The 13,176-nt window shown below is 44.6% G+C and overlaps 1 protein-coding gene across 1 annotated transcript; it reads left to right on the plus strand.

Annotated features, from left to right (window-relative positions):
* The first annotated feature begins 6,550 nt into the window (after positions 1-6,550).
* On the plus strand, positions 6,551-12,382 carry C14H12orf76 (chromosome 14 C12orf76 homolog). Its single transcript, XM_068563318.1, has 2 exons — positions 6,551-6,688; positions 11,114-12,382. The coding sequence occupies exons 1-2, from the start codon at positions 6,556-6,558 to the stop codon at positions 11,197-11,199; spliced, it is 219 nt and encodes a 72-aa protein (XP_068419419.1). The 5' UTR covers positions 6,551-6,555; the 3' UTR covers positions 11,200-12,382.
* Positions 12,383-13,176: the final 794 nt, after the last annotated feature.

Consider the following 13,176-nt stretch of genomic DNA (forward strand, 5'->3'; position numbering starts at 1 on the left):
TAGGTTTTTTATTTTAAATAATTTTGGTACAACCATGCAATGAGTTATTATCCAATAATTTTAAAAGGAGAAGAAGAGCTATCAAGCCATGGAAAAACATGGAAGAAACTTAAATGTATATTACAAAGTGAAAGAAGTCAGTCTGAAAAATCTACATGCTCTGTGATTCTGACTATTCAGGAAAAGGCAAAAATATAGAGACAGTATTGGAAAGGGGAGAAGGATTAATAGCTGAAACACAGGGGCAGTGAAACTATTCTGCGTGACACTGAAATGGTGAATAAAGACATTATGCATTTGTCAAAAACTATAGAAACATATAACACAAAGAGTAAACCTTAATGTAAACTATGGACTTTAGTTAATAATAATATATCAATACTGGTTCATTAATAGTAACACATATACCACACTAATGTTAAGATGTTGATAACAGGAGAAACTAGGGTGGGGGAGGGGAGTATATGAGAACTTTCTCTATTATCTGCTCATTTTCTATGTTAATCTAAAACTGTCCTAAATACTAAAATCTATTAATTAAAAAAATAATCTGAAAAAAAAATCTGGCTGCACTGTTTCATGGAAAGACCTACTTCTGCTAATGCTCAGCAATCAGCTAATACCCAAACATTAGCTAAGACCTTGTTTACTATTAAATGTAAACCAAATCTGAGTTGTAAATGCATCTTTACTTCTCTGGTCATAGCATAAATTACTGACTTAGTATATCTAAATTTTCACACATGGGAAAAAAAAAAAGAATATGGCTTAGCATTTCTATACTTTTACATATAGTACACTGAATAAACTTCAATCATTATTCTTCAATCTACTTAATGACTTAATTTCCAAAGTACCTTCAATTGACCCATTTGTAGGGTGCACTTTGGGGTATGGCAGGATGCCCATTTATCTGACCCACTTCTGGGAGTGAGATGCATATCTTCTTGAATGAGGATCAAATTTTCTTTTTGTATCCATCAGGCCAGATTCTGGGAAATGCATTCACAACAAAGAGAGCTGCTGACATCTTGCTAGCAGAAGAGCACAGGAAAATTAGTGATAACTTATTCACAGTTCAAACCTTTGATCCCATTATTCACCAGCTGCCTAGCAGAGCCTCCTGAATCGAAGCTGGGCTTTAGGAAGATCTTGCAGTTTGGCGTGCACTTAAAACACCCAAGAGACAGACTGCATGGGCAAATACCTTTATTTAGATGGGGCAATATAGGAAGGCAGCACAGTACAGACTGAGAGCATGGGTGCTGGTGCCTGATCACCTGGGTTCAAATCCCACTAGAAGCTGCATGAACCTAGGAAGATTATGTACCCTTCTGTGCCTGAGTTCTATGCACTGTTCTTAAACAGAACCTATAGCATCATAGCATATGAGGCGTAAAATGATTAAATACAAGGAAAGATTAAGAAAGAGTACTTCAGAAGTCCTCTTTAAGTGTTTGATCATTAAATGCCTGGAAGAATAAGTTAGAAACTAGGTAGGGTTGCCTCCAGAGAGAGGACTTGGATGGCTATAGGACAGGGAAGGGTGGATGCTTACTTTCCATCCTTTACGTGGGAAGGGCACTCTACAGCTCATGGAGAATATCTGTTATCATCTCCTGTGACCCCCAGGTCAGCCCTGTGGAATGGGCAGTGCAGGAGCTGTAAAACCCACATTCTGTAGTTCACAGCACTGAAATTTAGAGATTTTAAGTGCCTCGTCCAGTCACATGATGCACGATGGAACTGGGAAAGGAATGTAGTTGGTTCCTTGAGGACAGAGATCCCTGAACCCCTAAGACTTCTAGATTGTGCCCTATACACAAATCAAGGGCTCCTCTCCCTCTTTTTTTTCAAAATACCCTGCCCCAGGGTTTCTGTGGGAGAGAGTTGATGCCCTGGAGGAGAATCTGAGCTACAAGAAGGGCTTAAACCCTGACCCAGCCTTCTGCCTCTAAGTTTCAACTCCTGACCCCAAACATGGCAGATTCCTCCAAACAGAGCCCCTTTGAAGGACAAGGGGAAGTATTACAACCATGTGTCCATCCTCCCCCAGCATCTTCCCACTGTCAGCTGTCTCACATTGAGCCTTCCTGATGACCAGTGGACTACCCTGAACGACCAGGGGTCTGTTTGGCCCCCAAGCTGGCTTGGAACTCAGGACATTCCAAACCAACTGTCACGTGACAGCTCTGCCAAGAATTAACTTCCTTTCAACGGACCAACCCTGGATGAGCAGTTCATGAGACCTAACTGGGAAAGTAGGCATCTAGGCTGGTGCATTGGTAATTTAACGAATTGAGTCTGTGACCCTCAATGTTTCACTGGCTATTGATGTGAGCAACTGTCTGAGCAGCCTGGCAGGGGAGGGGCCCCAGCTGCACTGGCTCTGAGTGCACACCTTTTCTGCTCATCCTTCCTCACCAGAATCCAGGCCCTACAAGCTTCTCATCATCCCTAGATCCTGCAGTAGCAGAGGACAGGCTCCCATCTCCTCCTAAAGGGACCCCTCCATAGCCCCACCCTAGAGACCCTACCCCAGGACTTTCTCTGAGGATGACCCAGGCCCTCCTAACCTCGGTCACCAAATGTTCATTCCACTAACCTGATTGTCTCTTCTCTCGACTCTCCCAGGAAGCATCCAAACACCCAGTGATCCTTATGGAAATCCTGCCATGAAATCCCAGTTTCTTTCCTTTCTAAAAATCTCTGAATCTAGACTGCTAATAATTGGTATTGGATTTTGGCATCACCATTCAGAAGAGTTTGGCCTGTAAATCCCCTTTCGTGTAATGTCTATTGCTAAGATGGTATCAAAATTCTCCTGATCTGATAAAAACAGTGTGGGTGTGGTTCCTCTAAATCTCTTCTCTGGAAGACTGTGTTCAAGACTGGCATTATTCCTATCTTAAATATATGGAAGAATCCAGAGGAAGACACCAGGGCCAGAAGTTTGCTTTGTGAGAAAAATATTCTCGGTATTTTTTTTTATTTGATGGCTGCTTTACATATTATATGGTGCACAGATATTAAGTATACAGCTTGATGACTTCTTATAAATATAAATGTGTGTACTGCCAAAATCCAAATCAATATAAAGAATTTCTGAAACACCTACACAGCATTGTTTTTGCTATTTCCCAGTCAGCAACCCCCAAAAGGAACCCAATGTTCTGACTATGACCACTATATTTTATATTTCTCTGCTTTCAACATCAAATAAATGGAAACACAAGTATGAACACCTTTGTATCTGGCTGAATATTATGTCTGAATAGTACTGGAATTCATCGATGTTGTTATGAGAAGCAAGAATTTATTCTGAATTGCTGTCTCAGTATATAACATTGTACGTATAAGCACAATAAGTTTACTTCCTCTACGTCTTACATACCCTGTGTCATTTCCCATGGTGGTTACTCAGAATGATGCAGCGATGAATGATTCTGTACAGCCCTCCAGGTGGACATAAGCATGTCTCCTTCATGTGTCTGAGGGAGAGAAGCCAGTCAAAAAATATATATAACATATCGTATGATTCCATTTATATGAAATGTCCAGATTAGGCAAATCCATAGACACAGAACATAGATTAGTGGTTGCCTGGAGCTAGGGGGAAAGGAGAATGTTTCCTGTTGATTGAAAGTGTTTAGTGACATGGGCTTCCCTGGTGACGCAGTGGTTAAGAATCCACCTGCCAATGCAGGGGACACGGGTTCAAGCCCTGGTCCGGGAAGATCCTACATGCTGCGGAGCAATTAAGCCCGCGCCCCGCAACTACTGAAGCCCACGTGCCTAGAGCCCATGCTCTGCGACAAGAGAAGCCACAGCAACGAGAAGCCCGGCAACACAACAAAGAGCAGCCCCTGCTCTCTGCAACTAGAGAAAGCCCGCTAACAGCAACAAAGACCCAAAGCAGCCAAAAATAAAAGAAAAATTAAAATAAATTTATATTAAAAAAAAGTGTTTAGTCACAGATTCCAAATGGTTTACTAGTTGTAGGAGTTAGTTCCTGAGTCTTTTTTTTTTTTAATTTTATTTATTTATTTATTTATGGCTGTGTTGGGTCTTCATTTCTGTGCGAGGGCTTTCTCTAGTTGCGGCAAGCGGGGGCCACTCTTCATCGCGGTGCGGGGGCCTCTCACTATCGCGGCCTCTCTTGTTGCGGAGCACAGGCTCCAGACGCGCAGGCTCAGCAATTGTGGCTCATGGGCCTAGTCGCTCCACGGCATGTGGGATCCTCCCAGACCAGGGCTCGAACCCGTGTCCCCTGCATTGGCAGGCAGACTCTCAACCACTGCGCCACCAGGGAAGCCCAGTTCCTGAGTCTTAACACAAACTTTGGAAGGTCATTTATGTTCCTTTACACAGAAATCCCCCTGGCCAGGGACATAGTTCTCTGGAATAGAATTGTGACTCAGTGTCATCAAACAAACAAAAAAAGATGCAACTTTCAAAGTGCTTGAAGTAGATGTACTCAAAATGATGGAGGGCAAAAGTTGCCAAGTTGATGGCTTTAAAATTAGAATGTTGATGAAGCTAAATTTCAGCCTGTCTCAGGACACAGGAGCATAAACATGATTCTGTTTGAGGAAAATGAAAAAGGCAACCTTGATTAACAATAAAAAGGACAAATGGTACAGGAGAGGACAGCTGCTTCCCTGCTCTAAATGTAGGGGAAAATATACATTTTGCAGCTGTATTTTAAATATGTAACTTTCTTGGAAGCCAGTCTCTTGTCATTATTTGACACTCTACTTCTGCTGGGGTTTTAACATTTTGAAAATGCAATCTCAAGTGCCCAAGTAAGAAAAATGGTCTAAAAGGACATGAAGGTCATATGTGGAATTCCTGTTTCATGTCAACATGCACTGAAATGAATTAAGGACATGAGAGGGAGGAGGTGAGAGCAAAGATGGCTGGGTCCTACTTCAGCTGAAAGGACAGGTCAACAACTGAGACAGTCACTCCCTTTGCTAAAATAGTTGGGATACTTCTTGTTCAACTCACGTTTCTGCAGGTCTACCATGTCAGGATCCTTTGGGGTGAAAATCACAGCCACCTGACTCAACAAAGAAACTAAAGCAAAAAAAGAAAGGAAGGAGGGAAGGAAGGAATGAAAGGAAGAAGGAAGAAAGAAGAAAGAAACTTACCGGGTCAAGTGACTGCAAAGTCTAGCCCAGGTGTCTGGGGCTAGATGCTCAATGTCATCAGACTTCATTTCCATCTCTGCAATCATCTCAGAGTTCCTTTCTTCTGTGTTGGTTTCATCGTCTCAGCGAATGGTAAAATATGCAGAACAATACCTAGGTCAACAATACCTTGACCCAGGTATTATTCTGTGCAGCACTGGGCCAAACACTTAACTAAGCTGTTTCCTCATTTATTCAGCCAACATTCATGGAACATAATACGCTACTCTTCTAGACTATGAAACAACAGTGAGCAAGAACAAATCTCTGCCCTCATGGACCTTACATTCTAGGATGATAGCAGGTACCCAGTGCCAACTAAAAATTGTCTCTCGCCATCTGCCTCTATGAGGATGACGTCACTAGCCACTGCAGTCACTGACCTTCAACACACCCTGAAAGGAGTTCCGGGAAGAGATCAGGAATGTGGCACTCTGTGCTCTGGGAAAAACTGGCAGAACAGGCCTTCAGGTAGTTAGATCTTTTTCAGAAGACTTTATAAGCCCAATTTCTTGCATCTTAAATCTAGGAAAGCACTAAAATCATTGACAGAGACATCTGCTCCTCGTGACTAGCAGCAACCTTCTGCCAAAACGTGTGCTTGATTGCACCTATCCCCCTTCACTAAAATCATATATATAGCAACCTGCCCCCCCCCCACCTCTTCAGAGCAGTTCCTCAGAGCTATCTGAGAGGCTGTCTCCTGGGCTATGGTCCTCATTTTGCCCCAAATAAAACTTAACTCACAACTCTCACATTGTGATTTTTTTTTCTCCAGTCAACAACACAAAATAACAAAATTCAGGTTAAATGTATAGGGTAAACGGGGCGAAGTTAAGAGGGGATGAAAGAGACAAAAGAGTAGGGAGTGTATATATAGAGGGAGTGGAAGGGCTGCAATTTCAGAAAAAGATGTCCAGGTAAAGACTCCCTGAGAAGGTGGCATTTGTAAAATAGGAATACCGTGTCTATTTCTCAGGCCTGTGGTGGAGATTTAGTAAGAAAATACATGGATTTGTAAAATACCTTCAATAGGTCCAAAATGGACCTAAGAATCCTCTCTGGAAAGAGGCCCGCCTAGAACTCAAAGAAAGACAGAAACTTTGGTCAGGGCGGAACTGGGACCGAGGTGGACGTTGCCGCGACGGAACGGTGATCCCCCTGAAAACTGGCCCGGGCGGAAACGTTGGTCCTGGAGGAACGTGGATCCGGGAGGAAGCTTGGTGAGGGCCGAACTCTGGCCGGGGCGTACAGTTACCCTGGCAACGACGCGCGCCCAGTGCGACGGAAGGCGGTGCGCGAGAGGTAACAGGGGCGGGGCTTCCGGCGGAAGTGGGTAGCTCTCCACTGCTGGGTAGGGAAGATGCTGCGTCCAGGTTGGCGGTGGCTTTGCCTCGGACTGTGCAGCCTCCTGCTGGGACAGGCGGAGGCCCCGAGCCCCGTGGAGCCGCCGGAGCGGAGCCGGCCGTATGCGGTGCTGCGTGGGCAGAACCTGGGTGAGCGGCCGCGGGCGGGCGGGCGGCGGGTTCGGTTCTGTGCTTTTGCCGCTCCAGGCAGCCGGAGCTTCGCACGCGCGGGGCGGACGGCGGGGGCCGTGTGGGGGCAGGCGGTGCAGGTGCGACCCTCTCTCCAAAGACCTGGGACAGAGGCCTGAGCTGCGGTTCGGCGAAAAGCCTGGTCCTCGGTGGGCTTGATACATGCTGGTTGCATGAATGACCCGGGTCACAATCTGGGTCCCCTCCTCTGTGGCTGTGTGGGCCCAAGCTAGGCAATACGGCGCATGATATATACCCCATCCCCTCTTATTTTCTAATGGAATTAATAGTCATAGTCATAATGATAATTGGCATTTGTTGAGCATTTTCTGTATACCGTGTTGTACTAAGCGCTTTGTGTACATGAGTTTATTTCAGCCTCACAGTAAGTTAATCAGAAAGGTACGGTTTTCAGCCCTGTTTACAGATAAGGGGAATGAAACTCGGAGAGGTGAAGTTCTTTGTCCAAGGTTACACAGCTAGGAAGTGGTGGAGGCCAGTAGGAGAACCTAAGTTTTGTGGGGCTTGAAACATACCTTTTGGGAGGATGTCATCAGCATGCACATATATATACACACATACATACGTACGTGTATGGACGTACATGGCTTTGGAAGGGGCCCTGGAGCTTAAAGCTTGGCAAACTTCACAATAACTCTACATCTTGTTCTGCCATAGTCCTTTCTTTGCGCTGAACGTCATTGGTATGTCTGTATATCTGCAAAGCTGCTACATAGTATTGTTTCTGGATTACCTTGACTCTCCATGAACTCTTTGTCTGTCATGTATTGACCACTTACTGTGTCCGTAGCACTCTGCTAAGTGGTTTCCATACATTATCCTGCTTAATCCTTCAGAACAGGATTTCTCAACCTAGGTACTACTGACATATTGGACCAGATGATTCTTTGTTAGGGAGTGGGGAACATACTATTCTGAGCACACACTGTTCTGAGCACTGTAAGATGTTTAGCAGCGTCCCCAGCCTTTACTCACTAGATGCCAGTAGCACACCCCACTTCCGGTCCAGATAATCAAAATGTCTCTCGACATTTGCCAAATGGATTTTGCCACTGGGGCAAAATCCCGCTGGTTGAGAACAGTACTATTCAAAGTGTGGTGGCAGAACAGTGAAGTCTGCAAACTATTTGTTATCTGCAAAGAGATGTCTTACAGCACTTGAGATTGTTTAGAAATTTAACGGTTTGACATTGTTGCAACATCCAAGCAACTAGAAACCACTTCTAGGTCCCTAAACCGGAATGCTTTCTAGGTAGAGGGAGCTGCTAATTAGTCATACACAGTAGGGCTAGGTAGTGGCCTGGGACAGACTAAAAGTTACAAAAACTAGTCCTTTACCACAGCTTTGTTTGAGAAACACTGCCCTAGACCATTCTGTGCAGTGGGTATTTTTATCTCCATTTTTAAAGAAGAGGAAACAGACACAGAGAGACTGTGTAAATTCTGTAAGGTCACGTAGCCTGTAAGTGTAGACAGGAACCCAGACAGTCTAACCCCAAACCCTGCGTTCTTGACCATTGTGCTGCACTGCCTGTCTTGGTGATAATAATGGCTTTCATTTATCATGGGCTTATTATCTGTCCGGCACTGTGTTGAGCGCTTTTCATATGAAATATGAAAAAATTTTTGAGCTCTAAAATGAGATTTATTTGAATAAGATACAGTTGACAGATAAAACAGTAATGATGTGGATATGCTTTTCTAATTTTCCAATATTTTGGTTGGTTGACAAACAAATGTCACAGAAGTATTCCAAATAAGAGTTGGAACTGCCAGGAATATTGTAGAAAAAATGTTCACATGCAGTGAAAAGCTGGATCAAATGCCTTTTGGGACCCTTCCAAGGCTAAGATTTTCAGATTCTTTTAGAATATGCCGGCCACTTTAATTATTATATTTAAAACAATAGATTCCATGTGACAGTGTTAACTCAATATTAAAAAAAAAAAAATGCAGTATTAGAATAGTTCCAAAACACTACAGAAACATTTCACTTGGGACTTCCCTGGTGGCGCAGTGGTTAAGAATCCGCCTGGCAATGCAGGGGACACGGGTTCGAGCCCTGGTCCAGGAAGATCCCACATGCCGCGGAGCAACTAAGCCCGTGCGCCACAACTACTGAGCCTGCGCTCTAGAGCCCACGTGCCACGACTACTGAAACCTGTGCGCCTAGAGCCTGTGCTTCGCAACAAGAGAAGCCACCACAATGAGAAGCCTGCGCACCGCAACGAAGAGTAGCCCCCACTCGCCGCAACTGGAGAAAGCCCCTGCACAGCAATGAAGACCCAACACAGCCAAAAATAAATAAATAAAATAAATAAATTTTAAAAAACCAAAACATTTCACTTGAAATTCACTATTTTAATGACATTGATATTTAGGCCTTGGGAGATGGGTTTCATTTGCCCCATGTTATAGGGTAGAGAATGAGGCTCGAAAAGGGGAAGTGACCATAAGGAAGAACCTAAGTAGTCTTAATGGTTCTGCCAGGGCCTGCCATTCAGGCAACTAAGGGGAGGGAGAAAAGATAATGATGAAGAGTGGAAGATCAAGGCCCAAAAGTATAGCTATTCCAGTGGATATCGTGTACCTAACAACTCTTGGTTTTAAGCTCATTTTTTGTATTTTTTTTTTAACTTTTTTTAAAATTAATTAATTTATTTATTTATTTATTTTTGGCTGTGTTGGGTCTTCGTTTCTGTGCCAGGGCTTTCTCTAGTTGCGGCGAACGGGGGCCACTCTTCATCGCGGTGCGCGGGCGTCTCACTATCGCAGCCTCTCTTGTTGCGGAGCATAGGCTCCAGACGCCCAGGCTCAGTAATTGTGGCTTACCGGCCCAGTTGTCCGGCGGCATGTGGGATCTTCCCAGACCAGGGCTCGAACCCGTGTCCCCTGCATTGGCAGGCGGATTCTCAACCACTGCACCACCAGGGAAGCCCCATTTTTTGTATTTTTTAAGAAGACTTCCATTCTCCAATTCTAGTCCCCTGCATTCCTGCTTTGGGAGGTTTTTGTTTTTGTTTTGTTTTGTTTTTTTTAGAGCCTTTCCAAAACGCAAAAAAAATGGGTTTAAATGGAATAAGACAGCTTTAGGTCCAATTGTAGTCAGAGCCTTAGAAACTCATGGAATTCTGAACTTTAAAAATTAGGGCAGGGACTTCCCTGGTGGCACAGTGGTTAAGAATCCACCTGCCAATGCAGGGGACACGGGTTCGATCCCTGGTCTGGGAAGATCCCACATGCCGCAGAGCAACTAAGCAACTTATTTATTAAAATAAATAAATAAGTTTGTTACAAAAAAAAATTAGGGCAGGTATTTAGGTAACAAGGGCTATTTTGAGATACGACATCCAGCTCATATAAGTCATAGATTTTGTTTAACAGAGACCTTTTTTTTTTGGCTCCATCGGGTCTTCGTTGCTGTGCGCAGGCTTTCTCTAGTTGTGGCGAGCAGGGGCTACTCTTCATTTCGGTGCATGGGCTTCTCATTGTGGTGGCTTCTCATTGTAGAGCACAGGCTCTAGGCACGTGGGCTTCAGTAGTTGCAGCACATAGGCTCAGTAGTTGTGGCATGCAGGCCCTAGAGCGCACGGGCTTCAGTAGTTGTGGCATGCAGGCCCTAGAGCGCACGGGCTTCAGTAGTTGTGGTGCACTGGCTTAGTTGCCTCGCGGCACGTGAGATCTTAGTAGTTCCCTGACCAGGGATCGAAGTCGCGTCCCCTGCATCGGAAGGCGGATTCTTAACCACTGGACCACCAGGGAAGTCCCAGAGGGATCTTTTTCTCCGACTAAATCAGATGATGTCACTCTTTGCCTACAGCCCTATCTTTAAACAGGATTAGAACAGGATTTATTAGAATAAAATCCATGTTTCCTTCATGGTCTACAAGGCCCTGCATGAACTGTCTCCAGCCTTCCTCTCTGGCTTCATTCCCCACCTTTCTTCCTTCACTCCTTCCTCCCAGCCACACTCGCCTCCTTCCTGTTCATTGGCTTTCTGGCTTGTTCTGGCCTCAGGGGCTTTCATTAGCTGATCCTTGGGCATGCAGATCTCCACATGGCCGGCTCCTTCCTCCCATTAAGGCCCCAGTTTGTGTGTCCCCTCCTCACTTGCTTCCTCCATCACCACTCCCAGCACTCTCACATTACCGTCTTCCTCATGGCACTTAAAAGCTGTGTGAAATGCTCTCATTTACGTTCTCTCCTCACGTGCATGGAGACATCCCCAGAGAGGGTCTGTCATGGCTGCTTCCCCCACACCTGGCACAGTGCCTGGCACCAAGGGGCGTTTGGCAAATCATTGTCAGTGGAGGACTTACAGAACCTGAAGCTGCCGTTAGGAGGTAACCTGTTTTCCTTTTGCAGTGTTGATGGGAACTATTTTCAGCATCCTGCTGGTGACCGTGATCCTTATGGCATTTTGCGTCTACAAGCCCATTCGGCGCCGGTGATGGCCAAGCCAGCCCTCCCACGAGCATTTGGGAGCAGAATAAGTCATGTTGCACGTGGGTCAGTGGAGAAGGTGGAATCAGAACTTAACTGCTTGGAAACGATCATTGGTCTGGACAGTTGGTAAATGCTGAATGATTTAGAAAAAACATCTAGCCATTATCTTATCCTAACACTGTAATGCAAGTATTTGGCCACTTGAGCCTGCTTCTCAGCGTTTCTTTTTATATCCGGCTGTACCTGTTGAAAGTAAGACCTGAAGCTCCAAGGTTCAGTGTAAAGATGGAGTGTTCACGAGAAAGAAAACATGACTTTGTGAGTGATGTAAAAGCCACACTGGAAAGGAATAATCATTAATGCTTGAAAATATTAAGAAGAGTAAGACTTAACATGTAGACATTCCCTGCTTAAGAACCATTTGGTCACAACGGGTTAAGAATCCCAAATGTTTTTAATTATCCCGAGTTGGCCTAGATGCCCCATTTGCAAAGCAGTGTCAGCTGTGGGGAACATAGGCCGCCACTCCTCACTCTGCACGGAGCTCTGCACTCAGATGCCCCCACTGAAGTCGGGGTCACACCAGCTAGGCCTGTGACCACGGGCACCCTTGGGCTGGGAGGCACTGGGGGTGGCTGGAAGTGTTAGCACTTGGCCCATCTGAAAAAGAACTGGTCCCATTTCAAACATGTTGATCTCCTTGTCCTGCACTTAAGTCTTCCCAGCCTTGCCTAGAAGTCAGGGCAGCTTTTCTGATTCAGAATTGAAGAGACTCAGCAGGACCTCTTTTCCGCCCTGGGTGGGGTGGGGCTACAGAAGTGCGTGTTCACTGTGGCGGGTGGGTGTGTGTTTACACAATTTAATTTCAACTTTGAAAATGCTGCTATTCATTTGCACTGTTGGTGAACTGGAATTTTCCCCCATGGAAATGATACTTTCGTACATACAGTATTTATTTTATTTTAAGGGTGCTAGGTTTAACTTTGTTGTTAAATTAAAATGCTTATCTTGTTTGTGCTCCATTCAAGCACAGCACTGATTTTTTTTTTTTTAACAACCGGCACTTAATGTGAAATAACTGATGTGGGATACGGTAACTGACTTAAGGATTTTGTTTGTAACCCTAACATTGAGCCACTGAAACGTGCTTTTGAGCAAAATGTCCATTAAAACGAAAGTAAAATCTTATGTGCTGTTTTATTCCTAGTAATTATTTTCCAAGCGTTTAAAATGCAGGTAGGGAGGGGTGTGTGTGCGCACGTGTGCACACTTGAATCTGATTTAATCTCTTGAGGCACTGTGAAGTGGAATTTTAAATTAATATGTGAAATAACACTACTGCCCCAAGGCAAGCTATTGATTATTTCAGAAAACTGACTGTAAGTAATCTCTCAGGCTGGGCCAGGGCCCAGAAGACCTGGATTCTTGTCCCAGCTCCAGCTGTAAACAGGCTTAACTTCTCTAGAGCCTCAGTTTTCTCATCTGTGAAACAGTGATATACACACTTTATCTTTCTTTATTATAGTGAGGATCAAATGATGTGAAAACTAACACAGATGGAGGTGGGGTCACCACAGTCGGCCTGTGCCTTGGAAGCCCATGGTTATTGACCGGAGGGAGGACTGGCGGGGATTCTGAGACTTTGGCACGGACAGAGTTAAGTCCCAGGAGCCCACATCCCCGCCTCATCTGGGATGCCATGTTTTGATATCTGCCTAAAAACTTACTGCCATTTGTAGAATTTTAAAAGGAAACGGTAAAAACTTGTCAGGCCCATAAACCTTGTGACCTGCCGTTTGCCCAGTAATCACCAGCCAGTTAATTGGATCATGTTCAGTTTTCTGAAACAACCTTGCAAGTTATTCCACATACAGATCCAAAACCCAGCCTGCATCTTCATCCCAGTGTTACCGTCTGTTAAGTATGAGATTTCAGTCAAAAGTAGGACAAAGAATAACCTTTGTAGAAAAAGGCTTATTTCA

This window comes from Eschrichtius robustus, chromosome 14, assembly GCF_028021215.1.
Source record: "Eschrichtius robustus isolate mEscRob2 chromosome 14, mEscRob2.pri, whole genome shotgun sequence".
NCBI classification, from domain to species: domain Eukaryota; kingdom Metazoa; phylum Chordata; class Mammalia; order Artiodactyla; family Eschrichtiidae; genus Eschrichtius; species Eschrichtius robustus.